At 60.5% G+C, this 21,915-nt stretch overlaps 2 protein-coding genes across 8 annotated transcripts; one reads left to right on the top strand and one right to left on the bottom strand.

The window, feature by feature from the left end:
• The first annotated feature begins 972 nt into the window (after window positions 1-972).
• On the top strand, window positions 973-18,762 carry LOC132593268 (nociceptin receptor). Of its 7 annotated transcripts, none has more exons than XM_060293390.2 (5): window positions 973-1,375; window positions 10,546-10,833; window positions 11,288-11,551; window positions 16,226-16,581; window positions 16,688-18,762. In XM_060293390.2, exons 1-5 carry the CDS (start codon window positions 1,089-1,091, stop codon window positions 17,209-17,211), a joined length of 1,719 nt encoding a protein of 572 aa, XP_060149373.1. In that variant the 5' UTR covers window positions 973-1,088; the 3' UTR covers window positions 17,212-18,762. The 7 variants fall into 7 exon arrangements, with proteins under 7 accessions (XP_060149373.1, XP_060149376.1, XP_060149375.1 ...); XM_060293391.2 differs by lacking the exon at window positions 973-1,375 and adding an exon at window positions 3,819-4,607 and having other exon boundaries at window positions 16,688-18,761; XM_060293397.1 differs by lacking the exons at window positions 973-1,375; window positions 10,546-10,833 and adding exons at window positions 11,623-11,636; window positions 12,218-12,237 and having other exon boundaries at window positions 11,294-11,551; window positions 16,688-18,757.
• LOC132596373 (protein LKAAEAR1-like) lies at window positions 3,640-4,452 on the bottom strand. Its single transcript, XM_060293399.1, has 4 exons — window positions 4,399-4,452; window positions 4,061-4,354; window positions 3,807-3,929; window positions 3,640-3,699 (listed from the first exon to the last, which is right to left on the bottom strand). Exons 1-4 carry the CDS (start codon window positions 4,450-4,452, stop codon window positions 3,640-3,642), a joined length of 531 nt encoding a protein of 176 aa, XP_060149382.1.
• Window positions 18,763-21,915: the final 3,153 nt, after the last annotated feature.

The following is a 21,915-nucleotide window of genomic DNA, read 5'->3' as shown; positions in this document are numbered from 1 at the left end:
CAGACGCCGGCCCGGCCCGCCCCGCCCGGCGCGCCCCGCCCCGCGTTCGGCCGGCTCCTCGCCCCACGCGCCCACTCCCCATCGCCCCGCGCGCAGGAGCGCGGCGCCTCCGTCCCCACCGTCGCTTAGGATGGCCTGTGCAGATGATGGGGCCTCTGGCCCCCCGGGGCGGCTGAGTTGGTACTGCGGCAGCTGGGGGTGTGGCCGTGCCCCAGCTCTGCTCGGCAGGGCCGGTCCAGCGTTGCCGTTACGGGGTGGGGTGGGGTGGGGTGGAGGTTGTGGGGGGGGGCGTCCCCATAGGTTACTTGCCCCGCTCGAGGGAGAGGCCCCCTGGAAAGGACTGTCCCCCGTGGTCAGTCCCGGCCTGGCCCTAGCCTCTCTGGCACTGGGTGTCCTCACCTGTGAAATAGGGTTAAGGGCGCGCTGTCACCGTGCTGTAGGGGACTTCCCAAGGAAGGGGGTTCCTGGGCTTCGGTGCCAGTGATGCCGGGGGTACTGGTTCTTATATGCGGGGTCGCCAAATGTCCCTGTCTGCGGGGCCTGGCTGAGTCCCTTTCAACCCCTCCAGTTGCCCCCAGATGTTCTACAGTTTAAAGCCACACCTCCCCTTTGCCACGAATGCCCGTCCCTTCTCTTCGGACAACTCTCCTCGTATCTTATGACCTGGTATAGCTGTGAGTTAAATCCCTCATCCCAGCATGCTTTGGGCCAGTGTCTGCGTGGCCCTGGCCCCCGACCGTAGGCAGCTCCTGTCCCCGGCGCCCAGGGCCCGCTCACAATCTTATGACCTGGTATAGCTGTGAGTTAAATCCCTTATCCCAGCATGCTTTGGGCCAGTGTCTGGGGGGCCCTGACCCTGCTCTGGAAGTGGTCTGCAGTGTCTGGGGGGCCCTGGCCTCCGACCGTACGCAGCTCCTGTCCGCGGCGCCCAGGGCCCGCTCACAATCTTATGACCTGGTATAGCTGTGAGTTAAATCCCTTATCCCAGCATGCTTTGGGCCAGTGTCTGGGGGGCCCTGACCCTGCTCTGGAAGTGGTCTGCAGTGTCTGAGTCCCCCTGGCCTGTGAGTTAAATCCCTTATCCCAGCATGCTTTGGGCCAGTGCCTGCGTGGCCCTGGCCCCCGACCGTATGCAGCTCCTGTCCGCGGCGCCCAGGGCCCGCTCACAAAGTGCCTTCCAGTTGCTCGGGTTGCAGGTGCTCGCTGTCTTCCGCGCTCTTGGGGGCATAAAGGGCAGTGGAGATTTTACGTGCGCTCCTCATTCATCCAGCAAATGTCTGCGTGTCCCCTGTGTGCCAGTCAGTGGGACCTGGCAGCGAGCAGGACAGACAAGCCCCGGAGCAGACAAGAAGTGGACTTGCAGACTGGGTGAGAGGTGAGGAGAGCTAAGGAGAACCACAGAGCGACGAGGGGGGCGTTTCAGTGCTACCGCTTGCTCAGCACGGGACGGAGCTGGAGCCGCTGGCAGGGCAGCAGGGCAGGAGCTGAGCTGAAGAGGGTGCGGGCCAAGGTCAGGGAGGAGAGAGGGGCCCTGCAGTCCGGGGGACGTCTTGATGCCCTGTGCCCAGGGGGCTTGGCTGCCATGTTGACAGCCTGGCTGGGACAGGGCAGAGGCTGGAAGCCTGCCCAGATGGGAGGTGGCTGCTTCGTATTTAGCTTAGATAACAGTCCCGGGCAGTGGGTCCTTCAGAGACGGGCCAGAGCTTAGTCAAGGTCACACAGCCCTGCCTACGCCATGGTACTTGACGTGGCATCTTCACCCGCCTCCTGAGACGTGTGGGGCAGCTGGATGCGGGTGTGGGTCAGCGCACTTCTCTTCCACTCAGGCCACACTCTACGCTTCTCTGGCCCTCCCCTCCCCCTCCCAGCCCCCCATACACTGTCCTTCCTCTCACCACCCCGGCATGTCCCCCGGCCACTTAGGCCTCTCCGTGCCCCTTGCCTCGGCCCTCCTGGGTCTTCTGCCCTTCCTCTGGGGAGTCTATCCCATATTCCACAGGAGGAACCAGGTGGGCCGGGCAGGGGCTCATTCAAGGCTGTGCAGCAGGTAATGTTGGGGATGGGATTTGAACCCAGGACCCTCTGTCTAGAGCATGAGCTCCCAGCCCCCAGTACATTGGGCTGCGGCCTACATACTTTGCTTTCCCATGGCAGAAGCCTCCTTCAGGCCCTGCAGAATTGTCCTCGGCCACTTTCCTGGGCCTTCTCTGCAGACCGAGGACCCCTCCCTGGTGTGGGGATCAAAGGGTGCCCATGTGCCAGCCCCACGCCTGGTGCAGAGCTGTCTGTGAGGCCGCCCTCTTGCTGGCCTCCTCGGGGCGGTGGGTGCCTCTCTCATCCTCTGTCCTCAAGTGCCTGCCTGATGCCCTCCTTCCCCTCGCCCGAGCCACCTTCTCTTCCCCTGTTCCTTGTTTCCCCTACCTGCCTGAACTGCCCCCCGCATCCCCCCCCCCATAGAGAGCTCCCCCTCCCTCATGGAGCTTCCAGTCTCCAGCTCCACACACAGTTCTGGGCTTGGATCAACGCCAAGGGTGCAACGACCCAGAACAGGCGAAGGGTCCTGTGAGGGGAAGGGCTTGCTGAGGTCACAGAGGGCTCAGGTCCCCATTCTGAGCTGCGTCAGGGAGGGCACTGGCTGCCACAGAGCAGGATTCCTTGCTGGACCCCAGCTCTGACCTCTGCCAGTAGAGGGCCCACCCCTCCAGGACCAGTTCTCTGCTGCAGGCTGGCAACTCTGCCAGAGGCTCCTGGCAGGGGAGGGCCTTGTCTGAGGCCCCCCGCTCTGTAGCCTGCTGGACTGCTGGGAGGGAGGAAAAGGGAGAGCTGGCTAAGAGAAATCTCAGTCTCTGCGAAGAGCCTGTGTTGGGCAGGAGAGTAAGTTCTCGAGGGGGAGATCTGTCCAGAACATGGGAGGTTCTTCAGAATCCAGAGGGTTTGCAGGATGTGGGTTTGTCAGAATGGAAAGGGGCGGTGTCCTTCCTGTCCTCTGTGTGTGTGTACGTGTGTGTGGTGGTGGTGGGGTCCAGTAAGGGGATCAAAGGGGCAGAGGAGGACTATCAAGATAGAAAGGAAGACCCGAGGGTGATTTCTGCCTGAAGGGTCTCCCCCTCCCCAGTCTCCTGGTCCTCTGAGGGTCTCCCAGGCATGGCTGACTGTCCAAAGGCCAGCTTTGGCTTCTGCAGTCACTCTCCTGTCCAGAATGTCACCTTCCTCGCTGACCCTCTGATGGAATGACCTGCAGTCTGGGGTCCTGCTTGGGTACCGCTTTCTCCCCGAGGCCGCCCTTACCTCTGGGGGTGTGACTGTTGCTGGGCCAGGCTCTTCCTCCCATCACACCCAGGCTGGGGGCTCCCACGGACTCACAGGGCACCAGATTGCCTGATGGGGGCAGCGTGGGATTTGGGGGATTCGGGGTGTCCCTGCCCCCTGTGAGTCTGATGTCAGCCAGCTTGTAGCTTTCCACTTTGTTGGAGGAGCTGCACTCTGAGTACCCCAATGCCTGTGACATCGGATGCATCCATCCTTCCCCCTTCCCTCCCAGGGGACCTAGAGAAAGGAAGCCTAGACACCAGGGGGCGCTTTGAAAGTGAGAACTTTATGTAGGAGGGTGGGGCACAGTCGTGCACTGTGGGGTCGCCATCAACGCGGGAAGATGCTGCCATCGACTTTCTCCTCCAGAATGGTTTCCACGCGCCTCCGCTGCGGGGGAGGAGGTGCTGGGGCCGGGTGTGCGGGGCGGAGGGCGGGCCCCCGCCCCTCCCCGCCCCTCCCCGCCCCTCCCCGGCCCTTCCCGGGCTCGCAGTCACCTCTCGACGGTCTAGGGGGTCTGGGATCCGCGTGGGCTTCAGCTGCGGCGGCAGGAACAGCTCCAGCCTGAGGGCGGCGCGCGCGGACTTCTGCCGCAGGATTAGGAGCGAGATCTCCTCCGCCTGCGGGTGCCGGGGTCAGGGCGCGGGGATGTTGCGGAGCCTTGGCGACGGGCGGCCCCGCCTCGCCCTCAGAACCCCCGGCCGGGTGGTCCCCCCGTCCCTTCCTCGCCCCGGCCCCGCCCCTGCCTCACCCGCAGGCGGGCGTAGCGCAGTCGGAGAGCGCGGACTCGGCCGCGGGCCTCGGCGGCCTTGAGGACGCCGAGGACCTGGTCCTGGCTTTGCGCGGGCGTCTCGAGCTGCAGCGTCCACGCGCGCGGGTCAGGCATGCGGTACCCCAGCTCTGCTGACTGACTCGGGAAGACGGAAGCGGCCGCGCCCACGTCCTCCAGCAGGTCGCCGAAGAGCAGGTGGCTGTGGCGCTGCGCGGGCCGCATGGCCTCCAGGCCCTCCGGCGTGAGGGCCCAGCTCGGCGTCGGGGACTCCGCCTTGGCACACCTCACGCGGGCCCCTGCGCCCTGCGCGCCCTTACCCACTCGCTCCCGCGGGACCCTGCACGCGGTCCCTTCGCCGGCTCTGGCTGCATCCTCGGGCCCTGCCGAGGGAAGACGATGTCCCGATGTCCCGTTGGCGCCCGCTCCTTCGGTCTGACCCGGCCCCGCCTTGGGTTCCCAGCTCCGGCCCCTCTGGACCCTGTGCAGCTGGTCTCTGCGCCTTTGCCACAACCTCGCACACGTCCCGGTCAGCTCAGCCTCCTTACTCACTCCTGCATTCCGCTAGAACTTTCGGATCCACTCCCTTCCTGCCCACGGGCTGTTTCTCCCGCACTGGGAAGATGCAGAGACCCCTGAGTTGACCTCAGGCACCACCCAGGGGTGGAGACAGATTGAGGCTGCTGTGGGTGAGGCTAGGAGGACACTTCCTCCCATGCCAGGACCCTCGCTGTGGCCGTCCCCCATGTCTGCGTAGGCCTCAGACCCCTCTGTCTTAGTGTTAGGGGCTGGAGGTGGCGGGGGTGGGCCTTCATTATATCTTGGGCAGAGGACTCGTGCTTTTCTGGGAGATGTGTGTGTGTTTGATGTTGTGTGGGTCCGTTTGTGTGTCTGTGGGAGGTCTCACTTGTGTGCGGCGGAGTCTCAGAGTCGAATGGACAGCTGGCTTGCTGCAGGGGAGACGCCATCCCCCCAGCCTGTCCCACGCTGGGTCTAGATGGAGTGAGGGAGAGAGGAGCCCAGGGAAAAGGTGGTAGAGAGGGAAGGGCCCCCGAGGTGGGAGAGGGAAACACCCCGGAAGTCCCGGTGCAGCCCTGCAGGGCTCCTTTCCTTGCCCGGCCCAGCCCACAGCACCTCAGACCCCGGACCCCAGGTCCTGGGCCGGGTCCTGGCCCACACTGGGACAGAGGCTGGCGTCCGCACCCTCCCCCGCCCCGTCCCTAGCGGCGGCGGTCGAGCGCCCGGCCCTTGCCTCCCGTTTCCACACCCCATACTTTCTGCCTTCTCGGGTCTGGGCCTCCAACTCAGCCCAGACTCTCTGGGACTTGTTGGCGCGGTTGCTCGGCAACCAGGAGGCCCGCCCCTCCCCCAAGCCAACGGGGGCGGGGCGAGCCCTCGGGGAGGTGCATGGTCAGAACTTCGGTCCGAGTGCACCGAGGTCCCCGGCCAGATGCCCCGCCCCGGGACCTCCCGGCTGTCAAGGACCACGAGGGAGATGACCCTCAGCTTTAACAGCCCGGGTGCGCGCTCCTTCTTTTCTGAAGAGCCCCAAACGCACTCTTCTGCGGGCTGTGGGCCCAGCTTCCTGGCTGGAGAGGTCTTTGCTGGCTAGTTTTGGGGTCAGGGGGCGCAGATCTGAGGAGACCTTCGTGGTTGAGCCCCTTCCCCCTCTTCATGGCCCACGAGGCCTCCCACAGCAGAACTCAGGACTCTTCACCTCTTCCAGGGCAAGTCTGGGGGTTCCAGGGGTGGTGTAAGAACAGGGGTGGTGGTTTTTTTTAGACCATTGGTTTTGTTTTCTTTTTTTAAATATTTATTTATTTTCTTTCTTTTTTTCAAATAAATTTATTCATTTATTTATTTTTGGCTGCATTGGGTCTTTGTTGCTGCGCACAGGCTTTCTCTAGGTGTGGAGAGCTGGGGGCTACTCTTCGTTGCGGTGCGCGGGCTTCTCATCGCGGTGGCTTCTCTTGTTGCGGAGCAGGGTCTCTAGGTGTGCAGGCTTCAGTAGTTGTGGCACGGGGGCTCAGTAGTTGGGGCTCGAGGGCTCTAGAGCGCAGGCTCAGTAGTTGTGGTGCACGGGCTTAGTTGCTCCGCGGCATGTGGGATCTTCCTGGACCAGGGCTCGAACCCGTGTCCCCTGCATTGGCAGGTGGATTCTTAACCACTCCGCCACCAGGGAAGTCCTTTCTTTCTTTTTTTTTGGGGCTGTGTTAGGTCTTAGTTGCGGCGCGTGGGCTCTTCGTTGCGGCACGCGGGCTTCTCTCTAGTGGTGGTGTGCGCGTTTTCTCTCTCTCCTTGAGGCACGTGAGCTCAGTAGTTGTGGTGCGCGGGCTTAGTTGCCCCGCGGCATGTGGGATCTAAGTTCCCCGACCAGGGAGCAAACCGCGTCCCCTGCGTTGGAAGGCAGATTCTTTACCACCGAATCACCAGGGAAGTCCCCAGACTCGGGTTTTGATTTCTGGGTCCTGGGTCCTAGATTTCTGTAATTTATTTGTGCATTTGTTAATTTCATAATATTTTAGAACTGATTCGCTTAATTGATTAATTCTTTAATTTGTTCATGCACTCATCAGATTATTCTGGGTTCAATAATCCATGTACTCATTCCACAGTTGATGTTAGGCCAGAATTAGTGCATTAAGTCCAGAATTTGTTAATGTACTGGTGGTTCCCACAGTGTAGACATGCCTCTTCCCTTCATTCATGGATGTGCCAAGGTGGGCACTGAGGCCCATGGATGGTGCCGTTTTGGGAGTTCACGACCTGAGTCCCTGAGGGGAGAGACTGTCCTGGCTTTGGGGGTGGCGTCTCAGCTGAGGTTCTGGCCTTTCCGAAGGAGGCTGTTGACTGTTGCCATTGTTTTTGGGAGTTTGCTCTGGCCTCCCAGTGAGAGGGTAAGGTTTTTTTTTTTTAATACATCTTTATGGGAGTATAATTGCTTCACAATGCTGTGTTAGTTTCTGTTGCACAACAAAGTGAATCAGCCATATGCATACATACGTCCCCTCGCTTTTGTGGCCCCGTATCTCGGGAGCTGGCATGCCATCCCCCGCTTCCCAAAGCTGCATGGAACTGCCCATCCTTCCAGCCCCCAAGCCTTTGCAGGAGCTGTTCCCTGGATGCTTCCCCTTCCCGCCCCCGGCTGCCGCAGGGCTTGTGCCTGTAGGGTGAGGCCTGGGCCTTGGGATTCAGCATCACCGAGGAGCTTTTGAAGGCAAAGGTCTCTGGGCTCCAGAAGAAGCAGTGAGGGCTTAGGCAGGCTGACCTGCCTCCTTCAAGCAGTCCTCCTGGATACACGCAGCCCAGGCCAGCACCACCTCTGGCCCTCACTCTGCGCTCCCACAGGAGTGAGTTCTCTGAGACAGGAGTCTGGGCCCTCCTCTTAGCTTCCCAGGATCCTGGCCAGGGAGATGCAGGGGGGAAGTGACTTGCAAGAGTGGGAGTTATGGGGGGAGGGGGAGAATGGGCGCACTCTCCTGCAGGAAGGGACTTGTAACTTTCCCTCTGTTTTTGTAGGATTGAAAACCTTTGACACCTGCTCCTCCTTAACTCCCAGAGGGCCTGGTGTTGGCATAGTTCACATTCCTGAGCGGAGCTTCTTCCTGCTTCTCTACCCCCCCAACAGCTCCCCTGGGAGGAGAGGTGCTCCCTGTGTCTGGGGCCCAGCCACTGTGAGGCCCTGGGCCACGTCTCCCGCCTGTTTCTCTGTCCAGGATTCATGTGTTTTTCAAGGGCTGATGGAAATGCTGAGATCTAAGAGCGTGCTGATCGACGCCAAGACCTGAAAACTTCAAAATAATATCAATAAGGATTATTAAATGACTGCAAAATTTAACATTATACTGCAAATCTACAATTCTGTCACAGTGTGTAAATGTTAGGAAGTTAAAATCACAAGGAAAAAGTAATATTTTATGAAGAAGCCCAGAATTATGAAAATCCTTTTACTTTTTTTTGCACGCAGGCTTTTCTCTAGTTGCGGCGAGCGGGGGCTCCTCTTTGTTGCGGTGCGCGGGCTTCTCATTGCGGTGGCTTCTCTTGTTGCGGAGCACAGGCTCTAGGCACACGGGCTCAGCAGTTGTGGCTCGCGGGCTCTAGAGCACAGGCTCAGTAGTTGCAGCTCGCGGGCTTAGTTGCTCTGCGGCATGTGGGGGTCTTCCCGGACCAGGGCTTGAACCCGTGTCCCCTGCACTGGCAGGTGGATTCTTAACCACTGCGCCACCAGGGAAGCCCCATTGCTTTTACTTTTCAACAGCACAACTGGCCTGGTGACTGAATTCCCTGGGGATGGCTGTTCTGGGTGAGGCTGCTGGCGACTGTGCTTTGATTCCCGTGCCCTACTCCGGGGGGTGTGGGGGGTGGCAAAGCATATGCGGACCGAGGGGCAGCAGACAGTGTGGCATCTGGCGTTGACGGGCCCTGAGTCACTGGGTGCAAGGGTGAGGTGCGTTCACCCCAGTTTGTGGGTGTCACCGGCACTCTGGGACCTGGGTCCTGCCCGGAAGGCCTGTGACCTCCAAGTGTAGCCCTGGTCAGGCTGTCACTTGATATGTGGCGGACCCGTGCTCTGTGCTGTCCTTCACGTAAGCTGCGTGTCTTGGGCTGTCGCTGGTGCCCTTGCATGTTTTGTTTTGCCTGCATATGACGTGTGTGCTTGAGGTTGTCTTGCTTCGATACAGATGCTCACACGTGTTACCTGCTGCCCCATGTGTAACACATATGTTCTGTGTCTTATCCTGGCCGTACAGGGCTCAAGAGAGGCTGGGCCATTTCCTGGGCCAGGCCCCCTTTGTGGGAATGCTGCAGGGTCCAGGGCTAGGGGCTACCATCCCCAGGGAGTGTCATCAGTACCCTGGCCTGGCCCCCCCACGATGTGTCCTCACGGGAGGTCTGTCCAGACTGGAACTCACACCCAGCGTCAAGGCAGCGTCCTAGCCCCGCCCTTTCCCCAGGCTCAAGGCCATTAGGAAACTGGCGGGCAGGTGGGCCCAGGCAGTGGGGGTGGGAGGGGCTGAGGTTGGCTGCTCAGACCTCGGGGAGCCCAGGTCGGGGAGGCTGCAGGAGGGCGAGCCCCTGGGGTTCCTGCCCTGCTGGGGCTCCCAAGGTCAATGGGATGGGGCTTCGAGCTTTGCCTGGAGAATGTGGTGCACGTGTGTCCCCCGGGCGTCTGAGGCTTTGCTCTGCCTCTTCTCCCGCGTCTACCTTGTGCCTCACGTGCACCCTAGTGTGGGTTTGCGTGGGTGTGGCCCATGCGTCTGTGGGTCCCTTCGAGTGTCTGTGCATCCTCTGAGCACGTACCCACGTCTGTTTGTTTACCTGTGTGCCTACTTGGGCATCTTTGTGTGTGTTTTTGTGAGTCTTTGTGTCCTGAGTGCCTCTGCGGATGTGCCCCATGTCTCCACACGTGTCCCTGGGTCGACTGCAGTGAAGATGCAGAGATAAGTCCTGTGGGACAGCCTGGGATGCTGAGCCCTAGGGTATTTGCCTGCTCTGTCCTCTCCTGATTCGCCAGGTATCCTAGCGACGCTGCTGCCAGTCGCCTAGCAACCAGGTCCCCATCCTTGGAGACAGATGCTCCAAGCAGGGGCTGGGCTGTGTGGGCAGAGCCCGGGCAGGAAGAACGACCCCTTGACTGGGTGGGGCCGGCAGTTCAGCTCAGGGTCACCCACGAGGCATGTGCCCCCAGGGATGGGCAGGAGGCAGCTCCATGTTGTGCCGTGTGGGTGCTGGGGGCCCAGGCTGTGAGGCAGTGATGTTCAGATGTTGTTCAGGGACCCATCCGCTGAAGCAGAGGCGCCCTTGCTGGGTCTTCAGGTGGCAGACAGACCTGGCTCTGAACGCTGTCTCTGCCCCTTTGACAGGTGGCCTCACGCTGCTGAGGTGCCCTTGTTGGCACGGAGGTGCTGCCGAGGGCCACAGTCAGGGGTGGTGGGGGTGGACAGGCTTGGCACCCAGGAGGCACGTGGGGCGCGCTGGACCGTCCAGACACCCTGCTTGCTTATGAGGCTCTGATCTGCTCAGGGCTGGCTGCGCAGGGCCCCAGCCACCCAACCGGCGGTCCCTGTGGCTCAGCTGCCCTGGGATCCCAGCTGAGGGGCGCTGTTCTGGGCATGGAACTCCGGCTGGGGCAGGTCTGAGTCCGTCCAAGGCCCTGCTTCTGAGTGAGATGCGGCTTCACGTCTGTCTCTGTCTTGTGTGTGTCTCTCCGAGTCTCCGTTCCATGTCTTTGTGTGTTTCTGCATGTCCTTTGTGTCTGTTCTTGTGTGTTTGTCCCTGTGTCTCCATGTGTCTGTCCCTGAGTCCCTGTGCGTCCTTGTGTGTGTGTGTGTGTGTGTGTGTGTGTGTGTGTGTCTCCGTCCACGTGTCTGAGTTCTCATGTGCACCTCTATCCCTGTGTCCATGTGTTCGAGCCTGTCTCCGTCTGGGCTCTGTGGGTCCAAGCCTCTCTGTTTTTCATCTCTAAGGGTGCACCCTGGTCCTTGCCTCTGTCCCCGTCCAGCCTGGGGCCCCCTCCTCCATCCTGCACGGCCCCGCCCCCCTGGAGCCGCAGCCTGCTCCCCTCCCCCAGCTCCGTGCACCAGGCTGCTGCGTCTGGTCTGGCGTCTGAGAAGGAAAAGGAGCAGCTGCCACCGTGCGGCAGCCGCGGCGCCGTCCAGACCCGGAGCTGAGTCGGGCCGGCGCTCCCAGCCCTGCTCTGCCGCAGGCCGAGGGTTAGGGCCTCCGGGGTCCCAGCTCCCACGGAGGTCACCGAGGTAAGGCTGAGCCGCTGGGGGCTGGCGTGGAGGTGACCTGTGGTGGCCGCAGCTCTCAGGCAGGGCTGGGGAGGGGCAGGAGGAGGCCCTGTGCCCAGTGTTCCAGGTGTTTCTGGGTGTGTCTTGGTCCCTTTTGTGTCTGCGTGTGCCCGAGGGCAGCTTTGGGCATCTGTGTGTGTGTGTGTGTGTGTGTGCGCGCGTGCTGTGTGTCTGTGAGCCCCCATGGTGGACACATCCCGCTGTGTAAGCGCATCCGCCATCCCATGTGGGAGCCCGCAGGCCAGCTGAGACTGTGTCCCTGTGTGTGTGCACGTGTGCCCCGTCCCTGGCATACACGTTTGCGTGTCTCCGTGTGCCCGGTGTGTGTGTGTGCACACGCACGTGCCTCCGTGTCTGCGGCCTGGGGCCGGGTGGGTGCTGGGTGCTGCGCTCACATGTCCCTGTGCCTCCCCAGGTACCGTGGGGCTTTGCGTGCAGGGCGGGGCATGGAGTCCCTCTTCCCTGCCCCGTTCTGGGAAGTCCTCTACGGCGGCCACCTGCAGGGCAACCTGTCTCTCCTGAGCCCCAACCACAGCCTGCTGCCCCCGCACCTGATGCTCAATGCCAGCCACGGCGCCTTCCTGCCCCTCGGGCTCAAGGTCACCATCGTGGGGCTCTACCTGGCTGTGTGCGTCGGGGGGCTGCTGGGGAACTGTCTCGTCATGTATGTCATCCTCAGGTAGGCTGGGCATCCCCCCCGCCCCCCGTCTCCCACCGGTGGGTCCCGAGCAGCTTGCCGAGGGCATGGAGCAGGGGCTGCTCTGGCAGGCTTGGCACGCGGGGATCTCCCACCGCCTGTTCAATTCCTGGCCCCCTGTCACTGGGCAGGGTCGGTCCTGAGGCCCTGGTGGCTCAGCTCCTGAGGGCAGAGGCACTTGGCTGGGGGAGAGGGAGAGGCAGGGTCCAGCCCGGGTGTGGGAGGAGGCACAGCTCTGTCCCAGATGGAGCGCCACCCTGACTCCTGAGAGATGACGCGCCATCTGAGCCGTGCGCCAGGCTCCCAGCCCAGCTGCCGCGTGAGGACCTCACGGGCCCCACAGTGATCCCGGAAGGCAGCTCTTGTCGGCGTCGTCCAGGCCCAGTGCTGGGGCAGCTTCACGAGGCCCCTTCCTCGGCTCCGGGGCTCCGTGCTCACCGCTGGTGTTTGGGCCGATTCCAGCATTTGCTGGTGCTCAGAATGGGAACGCTTGTGCGGTCAAGGGTGGCAGCCACGCTGCTGGGGGGACATAATGGGGGATGGTGTGGGGACATTGTGGAAGGATGGCCGAGACAGCATGAGGGGACAGCATGGGGAAACAAAGTGGGAAGAGCGTGGGAGAGAGCGTGGGGACAGCATGGGGGACAGCGTGGGGATGGCATGGGGAGGTATAATGGGAAGAGCATGCGGGGAATGTGGGACAGGGTGAGAACAGCGTGTGGGGATGGCATCGGGACGGCGTGGGGACACATGCACGTGTGTGTACGCATGCACGCGAGCGTGTAAACGTGTGTACACACATGAGTGTGCACCCGCGTGAATGTGCACACGTGTGTGAGTGTGTGCATGTCTGGGTGTGTGCATATACGTGTGTACACACATCTGTGTGCATGGACACAATACGTGCAAGCATGTACGTGTGTGCACATGTATCTGAGTGCGGGCACGAATGCGCGAGTGTGAACACACACGTGTGCATGCGGACACACACGTGTGCTTTGTGTGTGCGCGCACACGTGTGCACATGCATGTGTGCATGTGCGCACGCCCTTGTGGCTGTGTCCGTGTGTGCATGTGTGTAAGCATGCCCTTGTACATTTGTATGTGCTGGTGTGTGTCATGTGTGTGCTCAGACAAGGGGCTGCGAGGAGCAGCTGCCCTTCCCCCAGTGCTGACCCCGGGGTACTAGGCTCACGTGCCCCTTGGTGGCTGGAGGGTGTGCCACGGGTGAGAAATGTGGGTGGGGGTGGGCTTGTTCCTCCTTCCGGTTGTGAGTGTTTCTTGTGGGGTCTCTGCTCTGCGCGGGGGCATCAAAACCCTCAGAGGCACGTCTTGATTAGAGAGCAGAGAGGCGAGGCCGTCTTGCCCACGAGCAGTCCCCACGGAGAGTGATGGCCGGGAACTGCTGTGAGCACGCCGGGCTCAGAGGCAGAACGATGCGTTCTGAGCCGTGGCACGGGGTGGACTGCCTCGGGGGTCAGAAACACCCCGTCCCAGTCCCTGCTCTTCTTTTACAGGCAATGTTTTTAAAGTGGTTTTAGGTTCACGGCAAAATCGAGGAGAAGGTACAGCGGTTTCTCACATAGTCCCTGCCCTGCCCGCCCCGCCCCGGGCATAACCTCCCCCCTTACCAACATCCCCACCAGCGTAGTGCAGTTTCACAACTGATGAACCTACCTTGATACATCGTAATCACCCCAAACCCATAGTTTACCTTAGGGTTCCCTCTTGGTGTTGTACTTTCTGTGGGTTTGGACAAATATATAATGGCATGTATCCACCATTACAGTATCACACCGAGTAGTTTCACTGCCCTAGAAATCCTCCGTGCTCTGCCTGTTCATCCTTTCCCACCTCCCAGCCCCTGGCAAACACTGATCTTTTTACTGTGTTCATAGTTTTGCTTTTCCAGAATGTGGAATCATACGGTCTGTAGCCTTTTCAGATGGGCTTCTTTCACTTAGCAATACGCATGTAAGGGTCCTCCATGTCTTTTCATGGCTTGAGAGCTCGTTCCTTTTAACTGCTGGATAATATTCCATTTTCTGGGTGAGCCACAGTTTGTTTATTCATCCACCTACTGGAGGACATCTTGGTTGCTTCCAAGTTTCAGCAACTATGAATAAAGCTGCTATAAACATCCGTGTGCAGGTTTTTATGTGGATATATTTTCAGCTCCTTTGGTTAAATATCGAAGGGTGGGTGATTGCTGGGTCTTATGGTAAGAGTCTGTTTTGTAAGAAAATGCCAAGCTGTCTTTCAAATGGCTGTACCTTCTGACGCCCTCACCAGCATTTAGTGGTGTCATTCTAATAGGTATGTAGTGGTATCTCATTGTTGTTTTATTTTATTAAAAAAAATTTTTTTTCTTTGGCTGCGTTGGGTCTTCGTTGCTCTGCGCGGGCTTTTCTCTGGTTGCGGCGAGCGGGGGCTACTCTTCGTTGCGGTGCACGGGCTTCTCATTGCGGTGGCTTCTCTTGTTGCAGAGCACAGGCTCTAGGGCGCAGGCTCATTAGTTGTGGCGCATGGGCTTAGCTGCTCCGCGGCCTGTGGGATCTTCCCGGACCAGGGCTCGAACCCGTGTCCCCTGCATTGACAGGCGGATTCTTATCCACTGCGCCACCAGGGAAGTCCTCACTGTTGTTTTAATTTGCATTTCTCTGATGACATAGGTGGAGCATCTTTTCATGTGCTTCTTTGCTGTCTGTATGTCTTCTTTGCTGAGGGTCTGTTAAGGTCTTTGGTCCATTTTTAACCAGGCTGTCTGTGTTCTTATTGTTGAGCATTAGGAGTTCTTCGCGCATTCTGGACAGCAGTCCTTTGTCAGATGGGTCTTTGGCAAATCTTTCCTCCTGCCTGTGGCTGCTCTTCTAGTTCTCTTGACCCACTTTTCCTTTACCAGCTCTGTGGCCTTGAGAAGACCGTTTAGATCCTCTGAGACTGAATGTCGTCCTGTGCAGACTGGGCATCAAAATAGCGCTTCGGAATCTTAAATGAGTTAAAATCCAAGTGAAGAACTTGGCACAGGCATCTGCCGTCATCACTGTCCTTGTTGTTTGGTCATGATTAAGGCCTCTTTGAGCTTATTCTTAATCTCTCTCTAAGAGGCAGAAAGAAACCCCAGATTCCTTCATGGCAGCTTAATTGACATGGAACATTGTTGTCTCTGGTGTTGCCACCGTCACCACCACCACCATCACCATCAACAGCACCATCACCACCACCATCACCACCATCATCACCATCAACAGCACCACCACCATCACCACCACCACCACCATCACCACCACCACCATCACCATCACCACCACCACCATCACCACCACCACCATCACCATCACCACCACCACCATCACCACCAGCACCATCACCACCACCACCACCACCATCATCACCATCAACAGCACCATCACCACCACCATCACCACCACCACCATCACCATCGCCACCATCACCACCACCACCACCATCACCACCATCACCATCACCACCACCACCATCACTACCACCACCATCACCACCACCATCACCACCATCACCATCACCATCATCACCACCATCACCATCACCACCATCACCATCACCATCACCATCATCATCACCATCATCACCATCACCACCATCACCATCACCATCACCATCATCATCACCATCACCACCACCATCACCATCATCACCATCACCATCACCATCACCATCACCATCACCATCACCATCATCATCACCATCACCATCATCATCACCATCACCATCATCACCATCATCACCATCACCATCATCACCATCATCACCACCATCACCATCACCATCATCACCATCATCATCATCATCACCATCACCATCATCACCATCACCACCACTGTTGCTAGCACCATCTCCTCCACCACCACCACCACCACCAGCACCATCACCACCACCATCACCACCATCATCACCATCAACAGCACCACCACCATCACCAGCACCATCGCTGTCACCACCATCACCACCACTGTTGCTAGCACCATCTCCACCACCACCACCACCACCACCATAATTACCACCATCACCAACACTACCACCATCACCATGATAACAACTATGAATTCGTTTAGCAGGTAGTTGTTAAGCACCCACAATTCCTCCAGACCCGTGCCAGGGTCTTGCATACAATGAGACCCCATTAGCATCTGTCCGCTCCCTGTCACCATTTCCTGTTCGGTTGCTAGGCAACAGAGGCCTGGTTTGGCGTGCTCTTCCAGATTCTGGGGCCCCTGGAAAGCTCTGGTGGTGGAAGGGCCAACATTTTGGTCCAAGAAGGGTCTTGGGGGAGACTTGAAAGGGAGGAGGACAGGTTCTTTGTCTTATGAGTCCTGCTTCTGCTCTCATGCAGGGTCAGGCAGACACTCTGCTCCCCCCACCCCACACCCATCTTTTCCAAGGCAGGCAAGTCTTTAGGTTGCGAACCATTTTTTGTGTGCTGTAAGTACTTGAAGAATTTGTTAAAATACTTGCCTTCAGGCTCCATGGCATTGGGCTGGGCCCATGAACCTACATTTTAGCAGGGGGCAGAGTGGGTGCCCCCTCTGATGGCCAAGAGGAAGGGCCCCTTGCCCTTCGCTGCCAGGTCTGCCAAGGTGGCCAAATGAAGCCTCTTCCTCCCTGTCCTCTCTGCAGACACACCAAGATGAAGACAGCTACCAACATTTACATCTTTAACTTGGCCCTGGCGGACACTCTGGTGCTGCTGACCCTGCCCTTCCAGGGCACAGATGTCCTCCTGGGCTTCTGGCCATTTGGGAACGCCCTGTGCAAGACGGTCATCGCCATTGACTATTACAACATGTTCACCAGCACCTTCACGCTGACTGCCATGAGCGTGGACCGCTACATAGCCATCTGCCACCCCATCCGTGCCCTTGACGTCCGGACATCCAGCAAGGCCCAGGCTGTCAATGTGGCCATCTGGGCCCTGGCCTCTGTTGTCGGCGTTCCCGTTGCCATCATGGGCTCGGCACAGGTTGAGGATGAAGGTCAGTGCAGGGCACCCTCCTCCCCAGTGCCACGCTCCCCTGGCTCTGGGTGGCTCTCTCCCTGCCCACCTGCCCAGCTTCCCTGACCCTGCTTCTCTCCCTGCAGAGATTGAGTGCCTGGTGGAGATCCCCACCCCGCAGGACTACTGGGGCCCCGTGTTTGCCATCTGCATCTTCCTCTTCTCCTTCATCATGCCTGTGCTCATCATCTCCGTCTGCTACAGCCTGATGATCCGGCGGCTGCGAGGCGTCCGCCTGCTCTCAGGCTCCCGCGAGAAGGACCGGAACCTGCGGCGCATCACGCGTCTGGTGCTGGTGGTGGTGGCTGTGTTCGTGGGCTGCTGGACGCCCGTGCAGGTCTTCGTGCTGGTCCAGGGGCTGGGCGTGCAGCCGGGCAGTGAGACTGTGGTGGCCATCCTGCGTTTCTGCACGGCCCTCGGCTACGTCAACAGCTGCCTCAACCCCATCCTCTACGCCTTCCTGGACGAGAACTTCAAGGCCTGCTTCCGCAAGTTCTGCTGCGCGCCCACCCTGCGCCGGGAGATGCAGGTGTCAGACCGCGTGCGCAGCATCGCCAAGGATGTGGCTCATGCTCGCAAGACCTCTGAGATGGTGCCACGGCCGGCATGACTAGGCGTGGACCTGCCCATGGTGCCTGTCAGCCCGCAGAGCCCATCCACACCCAACACGGAGCTCACGCAGGTCACCGCTCTCTAGGCAGACGTGCAGCTGCGCATCACCAGCCTCCACGGGCCACCCTGTGGCCTTGGAGGGTCTGGTGACATCACGGGATGGGTCAGAGCATTAGGGCTGCCCTCCTAGTGGAGGGCGGGGAGGGGGTGCAGGACTCACTGGTGAGCATGCCCGGCACTGCCAAGCTTCATGGACCGTCCTGGCCTCTCCCCTGCTGCATCCGTCTCCGGGTGGGCACACAGCCGGAAGCGTGACAGCGGCTGTACAGTCCCACGTGCCCTCGTGCTGTGGCTGTCTGCATGGACCCTTGCAGTGTCTCCTCTGGGCAGCTGGATGGGCCTGGCGCCGCCTGGAGGGTCCAGTGGGCATCCCTGGGCAGTGGGACTCGCCCTGAGAGTGGAACTCCTTAGGAGGCTTCTCAGCAAGCCTGTTCCCTCCAGGACACGTGAACTGTTGCGCCGCAGACGTGGCCGTTCAGGTTTGCGAGGCGGTCAGGAGGACCGCCGCAGGCCACCCTGTCATTTGTGAAGCAGCCCCATGTGCCTGGCCTCAGCTGTGGGGTGGGGAGGGCTCTGTGGTGCTCTGTCTGGGTTGCCTGGGCCCCCCTCGGGCTGTCCCTCGAAGCCCTCCTTTCAGACTCCATCAGAGGTCAGCGGCTGTGCAGCTGTCAGGACCGTGTGTCCTGCTTGGGTCCTGGTGGCCTTGGAAGGATGCCAGTTGGGACAGGTTCGGCCCTGCACCCCAGTGACTGACGCCCTACTTCATTTCAAGCCCCCAGTTATCTGTGGGGGAAGCCTGAGCTTCCCAGTCAGAGGCGGCTTCGTATGCAGAGTTGGAAGGAGAGCTGGGGCTGGCAGACCTGCTTGAGGGAGGCTGCAAGGACCATCTGAGCCGTGGGGACCCTGCCCGCTGTGACCACCCAGAGAAGTACCCTCCCAGTTTGCAGATGGAGGCTGCAGCTCGGTGACTTGGCCAGCGTTCTCTCTGCAGACAAGCTGCTGAAACCTCTGCAGTGGTAGAGCTGCCTCTACCTGCTAGCTGAGGTGCAGACCTGGCCAGGTGAGCTGAGGCACCTGGAAAGAGGAGGAGGTGCTGACTCTGGACTGGCCTCTCCTGCTTTGGGGACCCCGGCCTTGTGGGGTCGTCCTTGGGGAGGACGGGGCTCTGTCCATGCTGCCAGCAGCGGGAGGCTCTGAGGACCGGAGCCACTATGGCTGCAGCATTTTTGTGCCAAGGCTGAAAGACATGTGCATTTGTGGTGGTGTAACACGTGTCTCCATGTATCTATGCATGTGGACAGTGTGATTTCCCCTGCACGTAACCAGCCCTGAACTGTCTCCAGGGGCCGTGACGGAGGGTCAGAATAACCCCCTGCACGCTGGTCAGGGCGCTCTGCTTGCAACAGGTGTTTCTGACTCTTTGGGGGGCCGTTGGGGTAAATTCTCTGGGATTAGCACGTGGGGTGTAGGTAGATCCGTCCTCCAACCTGCTCTGTGCTCTCCACCTGGCTCTGTGCTTGGCAGACTGTCCCACTTTGGGAAGGGGTCGACTAGTTCATGACGTGCCGGGGGCCTGTCTTCTTTGCTTCAGCACAAAGTTTCTCCCCAAACAATCAAGCACTGCACTCCCCACCCCTGTAGCCAGAGGTTCCAGTGGCGGATCCAGTGGTGGGTTCTTCCCCACAGTGGGCTACGGGTTCTCCTCACTCCCACCTCCCCCCGCTCTAGCTCCTTTCTCGTTCCTTGGGCGGATCCAAGGGAGTTTGATGACAGATGCACAGAACCGCTTCCTTTGGCAGCCCTGAGATTCTGGTATCCTCCTGGCTCCTGCGTGGGCCCGGTTCTACCCAGGCTGACTGTCGGGCAGACAACCCTGTCAGAGAGAGGGGCTTCGCAGGGGCATCCAGGGCCAGCTCGGTCGCAGTGCGTGGGCACAGGCAGAGGGGCCAATGTCCGGGTTTATATAAGTTTTAATGACAAGCAAATTGCTGTTAACACAAAAATTTAGCATCAAGGGAAAGTTTAGGGTGCCCCCTGTGATGGCCCCTTGCCCTTCGCTGCCAGGTCTGCCAAGGTGGCCAAATGAAGCCTCTTCCTCCCCGTCCTCTGCAGACACACCAGGATGAAGACAGCCGACATTTACATCTGTAGCTTGGCCCCGGCGGGCCCGGCGGACACTTTGGTGCTGCCGACACTGCCCTTCCAGGGCACAGATGTCCTCCTGGGCTTCTGGCCATTTGGGAACGCCCTGTGCAAGATGGTCAGTGGCAGTTAGCACGGGGGGAGGCAGCGGGGTCCTGGCGGAGGAGGCGGCTCAGGGTGGGCTCCGGGCTGCCAACCAGGCCGAACCCACAGCGAGCGTCTGCGCTCGTCCCCGTCCAGGCAGGGCTGAGGGGCAGGCCAGCCGCCCGCGGGACCTCGGAAGCGGACCACGGCTCGTCCTCTCCACCTGCACCCAGACCTCTCCTCGGCTCCCACCTCCGACGCCGCCCCCTGCCTCCAGCCCCGCCCCGCCCCCACCTCCACGCCCCACCGCTCCGACCCGGCCCCCAGCCTGCATCGCCACCTCGCCCCCTGCCCCTTTCCGTGCCCCAACCCCCACCAGCTGGGCTCGGTCAAGTCTCCCGGCTTCGCTGAGCCTTGGTTTCCCCGCCTGCGCAGAAGGGACGCCAAACCTTCCTCACGGGGTAGTGGGGGAAGGCCGGGCGGGGGAGGGTCAGCGGATCGGTCAGCGGATCAGCGGGGAAGCTGCGGGCTCGCCTGGCGCTCTGGACTTTGCCCACCAGGGGCGCTGTGGCCCGCGGGAGGCTGCGCCCAGGGGCCGCGCCGGGTGGTGCGGGGCCGGGGTCCGGGCCGCGGCGAGGGGATTTGGGGAGTGGAAGGAGACGGCCAGTTCTCTCTGGGCCCAGAAGCCCAGGGCATGGGGACACTCCCTCCCCGTTCCCCAGTCCATCTCCGGAGGCACGGTGGAGGGGGCGGGCGTTTTCCCCGGGGTCCACAACTCACTCGGGCAGGATCCCGGTGAGGGCTCTCCTCTCCCCCCAACCTTGGCTGGCCCATGTCTCCCCCACCCTTGGTGTGTCGCGGGCCCTGCGTGAAGACCCTCCCTCCCATCGGGTGTGGACCGCCTGGCTGGGCCTGCCCCTGCTCGGCCCCCACCATGGACCCCAGTGCGAGACGGTGGCTCCCGTTGCTGGGCTGTGTGTGGGGCGGGGGCCACCCCAGGGGATAAAAAGTGTGCGGTCCGTTGAGGAGGCTTGGTTGGCACCTCCCGTGCTAGGGAGATGTTCTGCAGGGGACGGGGTGGGAGACCCTTGCTCGGCCCGGCGTTCCCGTGGGCTTCCGGCTGACACAGCCCCGCCCCTGCTGCTGCGCACTCACGCCACGCGCGCTCACGCCACGCGCACTCACGCCTCGCTTCGGCCCAGCTGGGGTCTTAGCTGGGGTGTGGGAGCCGCAACTTCTTCTCTCGAGGAGCTCGCAGGGCGCAGGATGAACGCTGACGAGGTAATCACGGCTGCTGCTTGGAGAGGTGTGACTGCAACACAGTGAGAGAGCGGATCGGGAACAGCTAGTTCTTCGTGGGGGAGGCTGGGTGCTAGTGGCGGTTTGAGAAGTGGCCACAGCCCCTGCGTGTGGGTGGGACTTGGGGACTCGCTTCTAAGGAACAGAAAGCAGAATGGCGTCCCAGGTAGGCCTTAAAGGTGTGGAGGTTTCCGCCTGGCTCTCTCGGCTGCTGCCCTGTGGGCTCGCTGCCACCCCTGGAGGATGCCCGAGCAGCCTGTGGACAGCCCGCAGGGCCAGGAACCGAGGCCTCCGGCCAGTGGCCACAAGAGGAAGCGGCTCCTCCAGCCCCGGTGTGGTCTTCAGGTGATTGGGACCTCGGCTGAAGTCCTGCCTGCAATGTCATGAGAGACCCTGAGCTGCAGCCAGCCGAGAGCTGCTGGAAGGTTCCTGACCCACAAGGGTTGTGAACTAGTAAATGTTCTGAGCTGCTAATTTTGGGGGAGGGTTTTATACAGTAATAGCTTACTAATACCATGTGGTCAGAAAGATAACAGGACGGAGGTAGCCTCTGAGTTGTTTCAGGCTGAGAGAGGGAAGGGGAGAGGGCCGTGGGTCTGAGCTCTTCCACGTGACCGGGTGGGGGGGGGAGGCGGCCATGCAGCCTGGGGGCCACCTCACCGGGTGGCGAAAGGTGTGTCCTGCTTGCCAGCGGGACAGACTGACTAGAGCCGTGTCACAAGGACTAAAACCAACCTGGGGCCCCATAAGCCTCGCAGGGTTATCGGGTGCCGGGCAGGTGACTTACGGAACGGCAGGGCTGGAGCTCCAGGCCTGGAAGCAGCTGGGAGCCGTGGGGCCAAGAGTGCGGAGCCTGGCCGAGGCCCACCAAAGCCGTCTTCAAGGACTCGTGGCAGAAATGGTCTCTGAGCAGCCAGCCCCTTAGTGTCCCCACCCCGCCCCCAGGTGGAGCCCCTGCTGGCAGAGTCTAGGTCCCAGGCCATACCTCAGGGGGGAAGGGGTCCAGGTGCCAGCCTGTCTAAGTGACAGGTGCCCCCTCCAGAGGTCCTGGCAGAAGGGCCCTGGGTCCTATAGCAGGACATGGGAGGGGACCACAGGCATCGGCATGAAGGGCACA

The sequence above is a fragment of the Globicephala melas genome, unplaced genomic scaffold, assembly GCF_963455315.2.
Source record: "Globicephala melas unplaced genomic scaffold, mGloMel1.2 SCAFFOLD_92, whole genome shotgun sequence".
Lineage (NCBI taxonomy): Eukaryota > Metazoa > Chordata > Mammalia > Artiodactyla > Delphinidae > Globicephala > Globicephala melas.
This window is presented reverse-complemented; position numbering and strand designations above follow the sequence as displayed.

Excerpts from the sequence above, each read along its gene's own strand:
- LOC132593268 (XM_060293390.2), top strand. The coding sequence starts at position 1,089 with ATGCTTTGGGCCAGTGCCTGCGTGGCCCTGGCCCCCGACCGTATGCAG. Across the intron at positions 1,376-10,545 it reads ACTTGCAGACTGGGTGAGAG|GGTGCACCCTGGTCCTTGCC; the intron begins GTGAGGAGAGCT and ends TTCATCTCTAAG. Across the intron at positions 10,834-11,287 it reads CTCCCACGGAGGTCACCGAG|GTACCGTGGGGCTTTGCGTG; the intron begins GTAAGGCTGAGC and ends GTGCCTCCCCAG.
- LOC132596373 (XM_060293399.1), bottom strand. The coding sequence starts at position 4,452 with ATGCAGCCAGAGCCGGCGAAGGGACCGCGTGCAGGGTCCCGCGGGAGC. Across the intron at positions 3,930-4,060 it reads TGCGCTACGCCCGCCTGCGG|GCGGAGGAGATCTCGCTCCT; the intron begins GTGAGGCAGGGG and ends CGGCACCCGCAG. Across the intron at positions 3,700-3,806 it reads ACCCCCTAGACCGTCGAGAG|CGGAGGCGCGTGGAAACCAT; the intron begins GTGACTGCGAGC and ends CCTCCCCCGCAG.